A 17,078-nucleotide genomic window follows, 5' to 3' on the forward strand; every position below is an offset into this window, starting at 1 on the left:
GGTTCACCAGTGGTTTGGTCGCACTGTGTTTGGCCTCTGTAGAGGCTTGGAAAGTTTTTCTGTGAGATATTCTGAGCACAGACACACTGACAACTGGAACATTTGATTAGGCGTCCGCTACCTCTGAGGACTGCTGGACAGCCTTTTGTAAGTGAGAGGAACCAATCCTTTTAAATATATATATATCTCCATCTCATACCGAAGCAGTGCTTCTTTCAGAGATCACACATAACGGACACTGTCTGACAGGTAGGAGGACATCGGTAGGAGCCATTAGTCATTTTTACCAAGGATGTGTGTGTGTGTGTGTGTGTCTGTTCAGTGTGATGAAGAGTGTGTCTGTGCAGTTGACAAGATAGATATACGGTATGAAACTATGGTACGAAGACTTCCACCTGTGAGCCAGAGTCTACCAATTCACAAAGATTGCTCGATGTAAAGGTCAGAGATAGTGGTCGGTGGAGATTATCAGACAGAATTATTTCCAAGTGAAGTCATTATCGTTTGCACGCACACACACCTCACTTGTGAAAGCAAAAAGATATTATGATCCAGAAATCCAATGTCAGGGCATTGACCTTGTCATGGCCGTGCAGACAGAGTCCTTGGTGAATAAGCAATAAGCTTCAAACACAGCAGCTGCTTGTGTCACCGCATGTCTTTGATTAAAAGGTCACACTAATGTCTCTGCCTGGACTTTCAACTCAATTAAAACGTTGTACTGTGAAGGCAGTTAGCAATGTTGGCTATCGGTAGGCAATTGTGACAACAGCTAATTCCTTGATCCCCCAAAAATATTTTGTAGATTCCTTCATGAGTATAGATGCGACTACTGCATTATCGGTAAGCTTCATTTATTTACTCCTGGAAGGCAGCAGTGGCAGGCGTATCTGACGTCTTTAAGGTGCTTTAAAATATAGTGCACAAGATGCCTCCACACATAAATGAAAGCAAACTCCTCAAGGAGCAAGTACGAGCATTATTAATCCATTTTTCAAATCCACTTTCTTCCAGTGATTTTTGTCGGCAGAAAGTGCATTAAACCAGCCTCTTTCTTTAGTGTTTCCCCCACAAGTGAGATGCTGGGAGCCGAGCAGCTCCACTCTGGGGAGGAGGGAAGCCTGGAGAGAATTAGGAGTATACAGGAGCGGGTTGTTCAGATGGGATTGTCTTTATCTGGGTTCAGGCTAAGAACACATGACGAAACACATGCACACCCACATGCGCTTGCCCATGTGAGAGAGTCAGATCCCGTCTATTTGCAGACGTCTCTGATCTGGCCAAAGCGTGACCAGATTTAAAGGTAGGGTAAACAAAGGGAGGATAAAAATAAGTCGATTCCACAGGTTACTGAATAAAAGGAGAGGGAGGAGGTGTTACAAGGAGTGGAATGATTAGGAATGAGTCGCCTGAAAGACTTCTCTTGTTGCTGGTCGAGGACAGGCTGCTTTGTGCGTTTGTATGGTTGACGAGCTGATGAACCACAGCTTCTCTTCCCACGCACACTGTATTCCTATTCTAATTAATGGAGAGAAAGAAAAATGCCTCAGGAACTGGACTGTCTTATATAAAGAATATTAATAAACAAAACCTGACAAATTATTCAATTGTCGTGGATTTGTATGTGTCATGTAGGAGGGGATAACCACAGTGAAGTGTCAACACCTCCACATGGAGGAGTAAAGTGAGGGAGAAGAATGAGAACAAAGAAATCTCGTGTTTTGTGAAGCTTTTACCAACAAGCCTAAATTTCTCAAAAGATGTATACATACCAGCCATACATCCAACAGAGTGACGTTTGTAATCTCAAACCCTCTCGCAAACATACAGCTAATTTAACGGTGTTTGCCCGAGCAGTGTCTCATTCCAAGCCCTGTTAGACATAGGAAGTTAAAATTTAATTTGCGTCACTTGAGCAGCCAAAACACACCCTGTTCATCTGTAATTTTGAGATGGCAGAGGCGCCGTCAGAGTATGGCAACATTAAAATGTGAGAAGCAAAACAGAGTCAGGAAATCACAAGCGCCACAAGCTGAGAAGGAAACAAGCTCGGCAAACCATACAGCCCCGCTGAGGCATTCACTTTATTCCTCTTCTCTCTTTTCTCATTTCCTCATGTTTTTTTCCCCCCACTCTGGTGTCTTTCAGACATCCTTTGCATTTCGTACCCTCTCTATGTCTCTCTTTAAGACCCCACCGCCAGATATTCCTCCTCCTCCCCTCAGCCTAAAATGTTTATGTATTTTTTTTTCTCAAATGATTTTTTTTTTTTTTAAACTAATCTGTTTTCTATTGCCTTCCTGCAAAACATATTTTCATGTGGATGATATGGCGCAGAGTGCAACATCTGAGGTATTTTCAGTCTGAACGGTTTATCCTCCGCACAGCCAGAGACACGCCGATCAGTAAGAGAAACAATTCAATTAGAGGCAGCTTCCTCCCTCCCACTCTCTACATGTCTTAAGAGGCTACTTGTCTCTCATTGCATGGTCATTCTTTGCTTTGAAAGAGAATATTAAATTTCCTAAGACGAAAGGAAGGTTAGTGAATTACACTGACTGTTGAGGTTCACTGGAAACTTTAAATGGCCCGTCTCATATCCGGGGTGTATTCTGCCTTCACCTGTGCCCATCAGTTAGATAAAACGGTACACAAGATGGCCGGATCTCACTCATAACACAGAAATGCAACAAGTTTATTTTGTGCATTAAGTGAGCAGCTATAAATCAAATAGTTATTCCTCATGTTACATAAAATCTCTGATTACACTTGCATTCATGCAACAATTGTTTCCCCTCTTGCCAGACGATTTTGGCAGTCAGTCATGCAAGAGCAAAAGGTAAAAAAATATATGAAGAAGCCGTGCAGGCAGCAGAGTCTTATTTTACAAAAAAATAAAGGGTAAAATCAACAGTTGAGTTGATTGTTGAAAAAAGGTGAGTAATACCATTCTAATAATAAATAAATAATGAAAACACAAACAGACAAACAAAATTTCCCTCTGCGATAAATAAATCTATTCTATTAAGCATCAAATTCAGGCCTTTGACGTCGTCACTTCAGGTTGTTAATGGATTTTTAGGTGACGTGATACTTGGTCAATGGATTTCTCGAAAACGTGACATTTCTTATGAAAGGGAAGTAGACCAGGTCACCTCTTATCCGACTGCTCGCAGCTGCTGAAATGATGTCAATAAAAAAGATGGCTTATCATTAACGAGGAAGTTGTCAGTGGAAAAATAACCACCCACGCATTTTTATAAGTGAGGTTGCCCTCGGCTCGGAGCTCACGCTTTGGGCCACCTGACAGAGAAGCTGGCACGATGTGTGTGTGTGTGTGTGTGTGTGTGTGTGTGTGTGTGTGTGTGTGTGTGTGTGTGTGTGTGTGTGTGTGTGTGTGAGCACACAGTCAGAGGCTACACAGGCTATTTGAAGCCAATAATCTGCCTCTTGATCTCTAGCCTTCACCTTTGCCAATTCCGAGCTCGTGTTTCTCGATCAGCTCACAGCTGACGCGTAAAAGGAGTAATCTGGATGGCGGCACATACACAGACCACAGCTGAGGGGACAACAATGACAGATGTACGTAAATGACATGTCGTTGTGTTTAAGACTGAAACGCAATCGATGCAGTGAGCTGCTGCCAGACAGAGTATTGACAGATAAAAACTGTAACCCAGAAGGGCTCGATGTGATGCTCAGAATTTCCCTTCCTGATGACCTTGTGAGATCAGCTGCCAGCAGGCCTCATCTGTTGGTGCCATGTGGCTGTGACCAGGTCTTTAATCAAATATTACTCACAACCTGCCCTGTGTAACATGCTCTGACTCTGCCAATAGGAATACATGCGGTTTGTCATGTGATAGAGACTGATGGGGGCCACATTGACCCAATCAGACACACTGGTTCAGCACCATTTAGGGCTCACTTTCTGCTGCTGTGCCACACACACAGCACACACACCCACACACACTCCACTTCTCGAGACTATTACATTTTCTACCATCACCTCTGGCCCTGTATTTCATTCCTCAACAACACCATTGCCCCCTATTCCCCCTGCAAAGCTTCGGGCTTATGAGCAAAATCAATCATACTTTTGTGCACTCTATGCGAGACACTTTACTGCCTCATCGATCTTGTAACTATGAAAAATTATTTAAAAAACATAACTTGACAGCGCAATGAAAAACATGGAGAGCATCCACATATTGTGAGGTGAAATGAGATGGTATGGAATCATATTAAAACAGATTTTTGTTCTCGAAGCACATGAAAGGTTGAAATGGGACCACTGATGAGGAAGAGGAAGAAGAGGAGCTTGAGGTGTGTGTGTGTGTGTGTGTGTGTGTGTGTGTGTGTGTGTGTGTGTGTGTGTGTGTGTGTGTGTGTGTGTGTGTGTGTGTGTGTGTGTGTGTGTGTGTGTAGACTAAAGCATCTATGTGTGAACTTCTTCTGAGTAACAGCTGCAGGAGTTTAGAGGACAAGCGTGGCTGTAGTAAGCAATATCTGTGGGACTACAAGACGAGAAGCACTCCACTACTCCACGGGGCTCTGGGATTCACAGCCACAGCACAAGGATGGTCTTTGCATTACCAACAAGGAAGGGCGGGTGTGAATTACAGCATCCAGACAGTCACCCACCTGCAGCAGTCCCCTGACAGAGAAAAAGGTGACAGGGGCTCAGTTTTCACTGAAAAAGGCGACGGACAGCCGTCCAAGTCGCTGTCCTCGTCCATATAGCACAGCGGAGCCAGACTAGCTCCTGACCCTGCCGCAGTGCATGATTCTTGGGGCTTTTCCAGCTGGCCCGCAGCCTTTAGAGCCGGAATGGATCGATCCTCCTCAAACACGTCGTCATCTCCCAGCAGATCCTCAGCGGGAAACCCTGACTCGCTGCCTTCCAGCAGGCCACTAGAGGACTTGGTAATGTGGAGGTGTGAAGCGTAGCTGCCCAGCTCAGAGCACTGCAGACTGGCCGATGTCGAGGATCGAGAGAAGGGAAGGAGGAGACGCAGGAAGTTGGAGTTCGGGGAGTAGTGAGGGTGAAGGAGTGTGCCGGACGGAGGAGGAGGTGGGGTGACAATAGTGGAGTCAGATGGGAAATTATCGGTGGGAACCCGCATGTGGTTTTTGGTCAAGGAGGGGACGAGGTGAGGGTGCGTGCAGGCTGAGAGGGCCCGATTTGTGCTCTGGTGTGAGGGGGGTACGCCCAGCTTTCCATTGAGTGTGTGCGCCCTTCGATCTGAGCAGTGAGACTGAGCGGGCTCGGACTTCAGCTCCAGCTCGCCCTCGGAGCATGTGCGATCTATAAAGTGCAGGCCGCGGCACAGACTGTCCACACGCTGGCCTACGTCATTCAGAGACATAGAAAACCTGAGCGAGCTGGTGGGCCGGATGTTGACGGAGGATGAGCGGAGCAGAGAGAGCCAGTCTCGTGGTTTGCCATGTTTGCCGGCCGGCAGGGCATCGACACAGAGGGTGGTCACCGAGAAACCTCCTGAACTTTGACAGGTTTTGCCGTTTGAATTCAACAGAACCACCGCGGTCTGCTTCTGAGTGTCCTGATCCTGACTGCTGTTGTGAGATTGTTTGTGCATGTGCATGTATGGAAAAGGAGCAGGTGAACGACAACAGCGGTTAAGCACAGCGGGATAAGGCATGGAAAAAGACAAGAGAGAGACATGGAAAAGCCATCATGCACTTGAAAATAAAGGAATTTGACAAAAAGGAGATAAGCTGTTTGGGGAGGTTTGCCTCTGCATCACAATCCCAAGCACAGGATGAATTGTATTACTATAAAATCCCTTTTCACAGCAGTCTACACACAACGAGACCGACTCTCACTGTTCTGCTCAAGGCTAAACAAACAGAACCCATTGATAAGTTACTACACCTATAACAGGCTAATAAATGTATTAAGTTCATATTCTTTGGGAGTTTATGTCACTGAAAAAAAAAAAAAAAGAAGAAAAGAAATTTACGAGCTTGCACTGAGACTGAAGTACTCCGTACCTGCAGATATCCTGGCTGGAGGGGGACACCGAGGTCCTGGAGAAACTGCAAGGAGCATTGACTGAGGTCGGGCTCCCTGCCTGAGGAGCAAAACACACAAACAGAAAAATAAGTTTATCACAGTGAGTACAATCATAAACTCTGAGAGAAAACCCTATGGCAAAACAAATACTCTCTTGAGCCAAAATCCTATTTTCTATAACGCTGCAAGAAGTCCTGTGCAAGAAGAAGTGACAGGCTGTCTGAAGCTTATCTTCACATAAAGAGTGAAAAGCACATTGCATACTCAAAGTACAGGGTGATAAAAAGGGAAAAACACAATACTGGCACTTAATCTATCTGATTAAAGTTGCGCCAGGCAGAATCTGTCTGGGTGCGTCGCGGCACAAGAGGAACACCAGGCAGCCGCCGCAAGAGGAGAAGACGAGACAGAAGGAGAGTTATGAAGAACGAGGCGCAGAGAAAGATGCAGCTGGAGGACACAAAACTGCAGAGACTTGTTCAGCCTCCACTGAGAATCTTTAAACAGATGCACCTGCAGGAACCAGGCTGCCATCATAAAAATACCATCAGTGGTAGCATTGCAGCTTTCGCTAATATTTATTCTACACGACAGCAGCGTCCGTTACAAAAGTGTCCGCTCTGTATGACAAGGCAAGAAACAAAACAAGCAAAAGTTTTTTGTTTTTTTTGTGTGTGGGGGGGGGGGGGGGGGGGGTCCGGAAGTTTAGCAGAACAAGAGCTGCATTGCTTGGAAGAAAATAACTAAGACAAAAAGTCCAGAAAATGAACCATATTAAGCAAGAAAACCTCATATAATAGTGCTGCGGTATTGTTTTAAGAGCATATTTACCATACTAGAAACATTGGAGGTGACACAGAAGAAGTATATTAGTAACAACAATGTTCTGCCATTTTATGTCAAGGATGAATGGATTTATTTTCATTTTAAGGTTGTAGAATAATAGAACTAAAAAAAAAAAAATAATGCAGTGACTGGATGCTTCTGCCAATTTTAACAAGACCACAAGCTTCACTATCTGAGAGTTAATCAATATCAGCGTGAAAATGTGTTCCAGTCATAGTGCAGGAATAATGGAGGCAGGGATCTATTCATCTGCTTTCCGGTAGGGAAGTCTAGGTGACAAGGTTATGAGAAATATTCCTGCCAAGTCGTGTCAAAAAGTTTAAAAGTGATGAACAACATATTTGATCCCCTTTTTTGAATGAATCAATTCAGGACAGTGAAACACTAATGCTGAAACAAATCCAATGTTTTGTTGCCAGTCTTATTAAATGGGCATGCATGCAAACTGCACATGACTTGCAAAGTTGTCGTAAAAATAAAAGTTGCATCCGAAGGGAGGTATGAAAACCAGAAGGGGGTATAAATCTCTATCTCCCACCTACAAATCACAGCCTTCTGGTATAAGGTTTAATGATGGTAACGGGGTGAACGTGAGGAGTGGGTGTGTTTGAACGAAGAGGGAGTGCATGGTGTAGCCTGCCTGTGAGCTTCAGTGCAGCACGACCTCAGGAAATGCATTGTGACCCAAAACAAAGGAAACAGGATACGAACCAAGTGTTAAATTGGCAAGACTTTTATTTTCCTTAGGTATTAATATAGTTTTATTGAAATTCAGCTACAAGCATTAGTGTGAGGACTCCATATTGGTTTTGTTGTCACCTCTGTCAATTTTTCACTCAAGCGTCAAGTTTAAATCAAACTTTCTCTTCAAACTCTAAATCAATAAAGTGAAGAAAAAGAATTCCTAATGACAAAATTGCTCCTTCAACGCTCCATTCTCAGGTTTTTGCAAAGTGACAGCACAATAATGTGAAAATAAAGAATGGGATCCGATAGTGTTTTGGTGACTAAACATTCCGACACCGGGGTGGGTGGGGTGGTTGTTGGGTGGACGGGTACTATTTTCATCTAGACACTAATTACCTATTGATTTGATTTCTAACTAAGGGAAAATTTAAAGCTCATGGCCTGATCAATAGAAAATTCAATGTCCAGCTTTGCCCTTCAGATTCAGTCCGTCCGTCTGTACAAGAACATCTCAGCTCCACTTGTATGCAAACACACAGACACGAGCTCCTTCTCTTTTTTTTGGTTTTTTGTTTCAGTCTTAACAGTTCATCCAAGGTTTTAGTTTTATTAAATCTTTTATTACCTCTCTGTTTATTATTTAATTTTGCTCTTATTTCAAGCGCTCCCACATTCAAGGCTGACTTTTTTTTTGGGGGGGGTGGGGGCGTTCCTTCAGGAACTATAAATGTGAAATAAAGAGACAGTTTTGAGAAAAGACCAAAACAAAGGCAACAAAAGCGGCATTATTTAGCACCGCCGCATCGCATTTATCTGCACAGCGAGAACTCATGTGGCACCGGAACGTCACACAACTGAAATCCCAATGTTGACTGTGGCGGCACTTGGCAGTATTTATTTGTTATTTTTCATCTTGGTTGCTGTTAATCATTCACGTTGTCATCTCATGCAAGCTGGCCAACAGATAACCAGCCCCGGCTCTGCAGATAACGAGGCAGAGATAACACAGACGGGATAGTAATGATTAACTTCCTGCTAACAGCATGTATGACTCTTCAGACTTGTATTAAACATCTGCTCTCGCTCTCGGAGCGGCCCCGCTTTGCGACGAGGACCTTTGATGAGTCAATGAGTGACCGCGTTTAACGGGCAACAAAGACACTTATTTAATTAAATTCCCACAGCTGGTGAAATACGGTCTCAGGCAGCGCTGCTGCTCGCCACACTTCATTCTTAAGACTAAAATGTGAAAAAGAAAACATATTCACAGTTGAATTCATCCATTCTGTTGTTGTTGTTCCTCGGCGTCCTCTGATGTGCTAATTAGATATAATCCAACCTCACAACATCACACCCCCTCTAATGAACACCTGTTTATTGTGTGTGCGGAAACAATCTCCCATTTCATTATAATAACCACTTATTTAACCTCTTTCCTTGAGCGCTCCCACTCCTTTCTACACTCACACGCACTTCAACCCTGCATAATTTATCCTCTTTTTCTACTTGGAAGACCTTCTGTTTTTCCCTCAAACACTTAATTTCTCACATCTGCTGCCGCCTTGGCCCCCCCGGCTCACAATTTACGGCCTACTACCTGGGGAGGACTATAGCTCTCGTTTTCCAGCCATTGGAGCCTTTAAAGGAGTAACCTTTAAAGTCCAACAGGAGCAATGAATCACTGGCTCCCATTGAGACGCTCCCTGCAAGTCTTACATACAATGTGGGTTGACCATATGTTGACAAGATACCAGCAGAGAAGCAGTGCAGCAGACAGAGTGAGCTCTCCGCTATAGAAACAGAACAAATCAATGCACAGGTGTTAAAGTTTACTTGCAGACATTGCTTTCAGATCACAATCTGGCCTCCAGCCTGAGCTTCAACAGATTCAAGGTCTACGTCTGCTGGTCGGCCTCGAGATAAGTTGTACGGCTGTTTTCAAGGTCATAAATTAATTTTTCAGAAATGACTTGACATTTAAAAAAAAAAAAAGGTTTAATATTAATCTTGCTTGTTCGATGAGAGGGTCGATACCACTCAGATCTGTATGCTATAGATCAAGCCACAGACGTATCTGATAATAACCTCAGCACAAGATAATCACAAAACAAATGAATATCACTGCTGAGATGTTTTCTCAAGGAGCCCCTTACAAATACAGGACAAATTAGATTTTTTTTATACAGCGCCCTCTTTTACTGTTCTCATGCAGATGCAGTTAATAATTCTTTGACATACAATCTCTAGCAGGTTCAATTCATTTTGTTTCATTTTTCCACCTGCCTGCCTCATAAAACCAGACGGAACAGACACTTGACCTGCCACAACAATTTGATGCCTCATTGTGTCGGGCCCATTTGGTTTTCAAGACAATGCTGACATGACGATGTGTTGAATCAATGAGATCATATTTTCATCACTTCACCTGTCAGTGGTCATAATGACAAGGCCGATCAGTTTGTGTCCATTGCGGTTATATGACGAAGGGAAAAATGTAGGAATAGTTCAGATTTCAGAACCAATTCTCTTGAAGTCAAATGTGAAACGAGGCATGTAAATAGTTCAGGAGGACAGGGTAGTTACAACGATTGCATACTGGTACAGTGTAACATCACTGAACTATAAAGCAGGAGCAAATCACTAAATCACTACAAAAATTCAATCACATTCTTAATCTCTTCCACTGCCACCAAGCATGAAATCCACTGTCTTCAAGGTGTTACTTTATATAAACTCCTCAGTAAAGGAGAAGTCATAGAAAAATACTTTTTTTAAATTGAAAAACTACATGCACATTAAGGCGTTAATCAGGGTGATTTGGCAGCAGTAAGGCACAGAAAAGCTGATTGATTTGATTGGGCAATCATTTTTCTGGCACTTGAGACGATCTAAAATCATGCCTATCCATCTGCTTCAATGGGACCTCATGCGAGCTTCTACAAACTGGCAATCAGTGCCGTAGCTTCAACTGTTGGACAGGTTTCAATGTGGCTACGCCGCTCTTTAAAAGGAGACAGATTAAAGACCTCAGTCATTTTAATGCGGCTAAATCTGCCTTCATGTACGACAACTGGAAGGTATTAAAGCGACGGCTCCCAAAAATATAGCCACACATCTTATCAAAGAAAATAATCATTGACAAAAAAAGCCAGTTCTGATGAAATTGGGATATTACGCATAGATGGAAGAAAACGTCTGCATGATAGCAAAGGGAAATATTCTCATGGTTATAACTTTTCAGGATGCATAAACCGTTTTAGAGCATTTAATAACAATATTTTAGACTGAATGATTGAACAGTCATTGGGGTGAAAAGTAAAAAACTATAATGACTTTTTTTATTTAAGACTTGAGACATTTATTCTTCTTCTAAACATTAATAACATTTTATTTGGTCTTGCAGTACCAAATATCTCACATTCATCTGGAAATGTGACATTTAACTGTAATCTGTAAAGATGATTTGCATTTTAATAAACAATCCGCATTTACATGGAAACTTATTTGTATACCTGATTCATCCCGATTGAGGAATCAGATCTAGTGAATGAAGTTGAGATCAGATGGATGTGCTGGTTTTTAACTTCCCAGGTTTTTTCCAATGTGACAATTTTACCATTTTATTGCTTAAATAATATAAAGCAATCTGGCTGAAGTTACTATCATGATGTTGTCTGGGAAGCCACTCTGTGTTTATCTGATGGGGGCTGGGGGGTGTGGGGGGGGGGGGGGGGGGGGGGAATAAAAAAATGTAAAATTAACAATTCAATCAAGAGAAATCACAATTTGTAATTCAGCACAGTAAAATTATACGATTAACTTTTGGAGCTGTGATTAAAAATGTCAACAGGCTGCTTCAGAGATAAAGTTCACCTTTTTTTGTTTTGTTTTTTAAAACATGTGGTTCAGCTAAATCTATAAAAACAGAGAACAGAGCCAGATAGACAAACATAACAAACGTTGATTTGCTCCAAGAACAATTGATTTCATTTTCTTCAAAAAATAATAGCTTGGCTAAGCGCCTGGCTTTAGCAGCAGTGGTCTTGGTAGTGGCCAGCAGACCCTGTCCTGCGTACATTTTGGAGGACAAACTGGGACATGTACTGCAGCGACGGAGCCTGAAACGTTACAAAACTGCAGCAGCTTGAATTTTCAGAGCACCACCAGATGTTTGGCCGACGACTGGCGGCAGCTCACTGAGCGGAGACTGACTGTTTTGTGTCTTTGTGGGGACGGTAATACTTTAATTCCTTCCCAAACTGTGTAGGAGGCATAGCACAGCTCCCTGGCACGGTGCGAACGGGAGAAACGGCTACAGCTAAGCCTCCTGACCTCACCGAGCGGAAAATCAACTCACGCCAAATCAGCGGGCAATCCTCGGCCCACACTGAGCTCAGATAAAGCTTTCAGGACTGCCCTTATACATTTTCAACACAGAGAATTATTATTTTTTTGATTATTTGCCCTCGACGGCCTCTTTCCAACACGTTCCCCAAAGCAATTCCTTCGCAAAGAACTTGATAAAATACGCCTATTGAATACATGCGCCAGTGGGGGGAACCAGTATGAAGTAGATTGGAGATAATGAGTAGCTTTAGGTTTCTAAGTGTACGTTTATCTAAATCACCACCTAAATCCCCTCCAGTAGCAAACAGTGATCGAAGCAACAGCCCTTTTTGGAAACTATTTACCAAATGGCTAAATTCAGATTCTTGAGATAATATATACATATATATATATATATATAAATATAAATATATATACAGTCTCAAGAATTTGCCATATGACCGCTATGCAAGTCTGATGACAGGTATTCTTGGGAGTCTCACAAGCAGCCGAAAGCCTGGAAATTAGATGTCGCCCTCAAACTCCCTGATGAAAGACAACTCCAGCAGTTTGTTGACGGTTTACACACCCCAAAAGAAGTATCGACACCCATGGGGACCACAGGAATCCTGCCGGGTTTGCGGTGTAAAACTAGAGCAGAAGCTTTGAGAGTGTGAACAAATGAGCCAAACTGCAACGTCACGCCAAGCTGGAGAAGTTAGGAAACATTGCTCTCAAGGCTGTGGTTATTTATACAGAGACGCATCTTAAATAGGTCAACAATTGGACGGGAGCACATCCATTTTTGATCTGATTCGGCTCGAGTCTGTGCCGTGAGATGGCAATCCAGCGCTTGTGTCGCCGTCGTCGTCGTATGGAGTCGGGCTGCAGTTCGGATCAAAGTGAATGACGACAATTGAGCGGCCGTCAAACTTCATCCAGGAAAACTCTCATCAGATCCTCTCACAAAGCATGCGGAAATAATGTGAGCACCTTATTAGTGACGCATTTTACCAATGATCCAGCTTTGCAACATAAATTAACTTGACCTACATTTGGTATTCTTTCAGCACGCAGGAACATTTGATTCACTGCTGGAAATATGAAAATCTCTCATCTCATCTTTACCGCAGTGAGAGTGCAGACTTGTAAATGCAGCACATATATGCATAAAATAATCTTCTGTAGTCTTGCAGATCATATTTGTATTCAAGCTTCCAGGGTGAGCAGTAGCAGGAAGATGGTGTGCGACTGAAAATATGTTACACGCGTAGATTAATCCACGGTTCAATTTTTCAGCTTTCAGTTTGACTCGTTCACCGCATCTGTCAAAAGTTTATTGTACCATTTCTTTGTTCAGGTCTGCTAATTCAAACCAGCGCTCTCAGACTCACAAGGAGGCTCTAACTCCCGACTCTCAGCAGACCTGTCCGTCCAGAGAACAATTAATACCAATTTAAAACATGCCAGTCAGTCGTATCTCTCTTTAGAAAGGAGCGGGACTCACCAGCTGGCAGAGGGACTGCTGGTTATTAATTAAAGCTGTCAAACCTGAGAACTTTCTTTTCGCTTTGTGTCTATCACACACGGTCAGACAAATGGCAGGAAAGGTAGGACATTTAAAAAAAACAGTACAGTGTGTCTCAAACCAATGAAATCCACAACCCCACTTCCACATGACCTTTTTGATATATTATAAATCAAATAACCCACACCTGACCATGGAACAACTTAGCAGGCAATTGTCCAATTATTTTTTGTTAAAAATGGTTAATTGTGAAGAGTGAATGGTAAAATGTGTTTTAGTCCTACACCATTTATCTGACTTGAATAAAATAGTACCTTTAAAATAAATTTGAAAGCCTCTACTTAAAGACGAGAGGAAATGCGGAGGAAAGAGAGGAAATGCTTGAAAATAGTGTCATTGTCCAGACATGTGTTGCTCTAACTGTTTATATGTTTCCACATATAAACGTCTGAATTGGCAGTTTTAGCCGCTTATATCGTCAATACATCATTACTTCAGTTTGTGAAGGATTGTGAAATTGTACTTTCTTTTTTGGCAAAAATTCATACAAAATATATGGTACAACATAACAAAGAGAAGACAATCCCTAAATACACAACAGTGCAAAGTAGATTAAGACAAGAGAGGACACATGACCATGGAGCCGAGGTAATCATTAAATAGTTTGTGTGCGAGAGGAAGAGCTCGGAGCCACAAGCCAGATAAGAATCATGACGAAGCAGATTCACAGCAGCAACACATTCCTCGTCTGTGACCTTCTTTAAAAGAGAAACGTCTCAAATTGTTGGCTCAGAAAAACAAGAAGAGCCATTTATTAGGTTTCTCATTTTGAAGGGGGTTATATTTCTACTGATGAAACGTTATTTTTTACTTTAACCAGTTTTTGCATCTTGGTTTGTTTTTTTTTGTACAGAGAAATAAAGTGGAACCCAGAGAAAGAGAAAGAGAGAGAGAAATCTTCAGACCGACATCGCTCGTTCCACCGGAGCGGCACAAAACACTGTTGGTCCATTAAACCAGAAGCTTTACTTGACAACTGAAATCACGAGAAAACCGGCGCATGCAGGTGTATTTTAAAGGATGGTGAAGTACGATGGACAGCTGGTTGCAACTCCACTTTTGAGAGACATTCAGTGCATCAATCTTCTTGTCTCACACCAAAAGCAAGCAGCTTTCCCACAAAGCAAAAACAATTCCTTCTGATCAGAGCTCGTTTGACGCCCGTTTCAGTTTCATGATCTCAGGTTTCGGTTTTTATGAACCACTAAAGGTCACACGGAATCTGGAGACACAAATTTATCACACGAGTAAGATTATTTCAAAATCATGACTGATTACGGCACATATTTCTATGTAATTGTGCAGAATCCGAAAAAAAAAAGAAAAAAGAATGCTAATCTCTGCATTGGTATTAGTACGGTTTGTCAAGATTGTGGTAGTGGAAAAATTCTACAACTTGAGGAAAAAGATGAAGGACTGTGGATGGTCTCAGTGAGAAAAAGACCCTCTTGTGAGGTTCAGAGGATGAATCACAGTTTGTCTCAAGTGTATTGTTCTCCTGTGGTTAGAAGACTGAAGTCTGTTATGAAGCTGTGATAGTTTAACCAGGTTCAGGTCAGAGAAAAATGTTGCTTTGCAATATCCTAAAAGAAACGTTGAAATAGACACTTTTTCTTTATCTTGCTTAAGTTAATGTCCCTTATAAAAGTCCTGCACATCCCATGCAAACATGTGAATACGGCTTCATGATTTGAGATGAACGTATGCTCCCCTGATGCAAAATGTACATTTTACATCATGCAATTGTTTCAGAGCAATAAAAAGCACTGCGAGTGGCAGGAATACATAAACATTGCATCTATCGGCACATACTGAAATATTAAATCCTTTAAAAGAAAAATTGGCTATGATAGGTAAAATAACTCGATAATGCTTTCATTTCATGAAGCTATCTGGAGACAAGTCAAGAACGAATGTACTAAAACATTTGCTGTGTGTACACAAACTGGAACAGTCTTTTCCAAATTTGTGAATTAATTTCAATAAATTAATGCCAAACACAATAAGACCAACATGTTGAACCATCGGCATGAGTCAGTCGGTGGAAAGCAGCCAGTATTTGTCAACTCCCATCAGTCCTGAGCCGGCGCGCGGTCTTTAAGAAGCGTTTTCATATCAAACCGCCACAGTTTCGCCGATAGGATCGGTACAGAGCCGCCACTCGGCTGCAAATAACTCCGGTCCCGCTCGCGTTTAAAGAGCAACCGTCCGACGGATCAAACAGGCGTCACTGGAGCCGTCCCTTAGTGACAAAATGACTCCGACATCGATTAGCACAAGTAAAGGGTTTATCCTCTAAGAAGCTCAGGAGGACGTGGGTTGAGACAGTGGAGCCACATTCAATGGGATCTGGAGCTGTTCCTGTAGGAGTGATGGAGGAGAAAGGACATGGGGGGAAATAAAGAAAGACAGGCTGAACAGGGAGGCGGCACTCATTGGGATGATACGTGAGGAAGAGGAGGAGGAGGAGGAGGAGGAGGAGGCAGGCGATCCATCAGCTGCTCTCACTCCACTGCTTGTCTCGTACTTCTGTCAATCGCTGTCTTTTCCCACAGCTCACCTTGAGGCAGCCCCTCTTGTCTTTATGCTTGTATCCGTTCCCTCTGTCAGAGAGCCTGACGGCCTGTCTTTTATTCACATCTTTCTTTTTTTTTTTGGACAAACTTTGTAATGTGTTTTGCTCACCTTTGATATGTTGCTGGACCTGCTTGCAGAGTGACCCAGAGGCTTTTCATTCTGTAAAAGAAGAGAAACATTGCTGCAGTGAGTGGAAACATTCAGAATTGGTCCAAAATCTGCACATGCCAGGTTCGACTCTCTCCCAAGATCTCACAGACATTTTTTCATTATTGATGTGGTCCCAAAACTTCTGCGTATGTGAGGGTAAAAAACATTACACAGCAATAAAAAATTTATTTGAGTTCATCCGAGATTTCAAGTTAAGAAAAGTAATTTTTTATTGAATCTCCGAAAATGCAGTGAGTAAATTACATCAATGGCAGAAAACCTCTGAGATTTAGTTCATTACTTTGAAAGCATTAAGTGAGATAATTGTCGAAAATAGATTTTAATGAATATTGTCGTGCTCAAATTGATGTCTATTTATCACTGTGCAGGAACGTGGGATGAAAGTGGTGGAAAAAATATGGGGAAACATTTCAAGTCTTGGGTTTTGTTATTGTTGTTGGCATTCTTTTCATAGTGCAATATAAGCAGCAGCGTGAAGAAATTTCAAAATAGTGTTGCAAGTTCAACAACTTCCAGTCAGTCATCATGCTGTAAAGATTCAGAGAATAAAGAAAAAATGTAAGACTTTTTTTTATTTTTTTGAATCAGCACAACCTCAAAATCCTGATTTTCTGTCAGACTGATGATCGCTTTCAAAAATCAACTTTTCCTGAACTGAATTGTGGCATACAATGAAAAGATGTCAGACTGTAAACACCTGATTCACACAGTCATTTAAACTTACTGAAATTTTACCATCAATGAAAATAACGGTGTTTTCTTTAAACTGAGATCGCAGCATCATCAAAGAGGATATAATTAATCCTGTACGGGGTGATAAATATCTACCAAATTTCAAAAGAATGC

At 42.2% G+C, this 17,078-nt stretch overlaps 1 protein-coding gene across 3 annotated transcripts in view; it reads right to left on the reverse strand.

The window, feature by feature from the left end:
• Positions 1–17,078, reverse strand: part of marchf8 (membrane-associated ring finger (C3HC4) 8) — an 85,454-nt gene that overhangs the window by 7,717 nt on the left and 60,659 nt on the right. For all 3 annotated transcript variants that reach the window (XM_080481836.1, XM_080481834.1, XM_080481835.1), the window contains 2 exons: positions 16,170–16,220; positions 6,016–6,095 (listed from right to left, as the gene is read on the reverse strand). In XM_080481836.1, coding sequence (XP_080337962.1) covers positions 6,016–6,095; positions 16,170–16,220 — 131 coding nt within the window. The remainder of the gene's footprint in view (positions 1–6,015; positions 6,096–16,169; positions 16,221–17,078) is intronic.

The sequence above is a fragment of the Lipophrys pholis genome (genome assembly GCF_963383615.2).
Source record: "Lipophrys pholis genome assembly, chromosome: 15".
NCBI lineage: Eukaryota > Metazoa > Chordata > Actinopteri > Blenniiformes > Blenniidae > Lipophrys > Lipophrys pholis.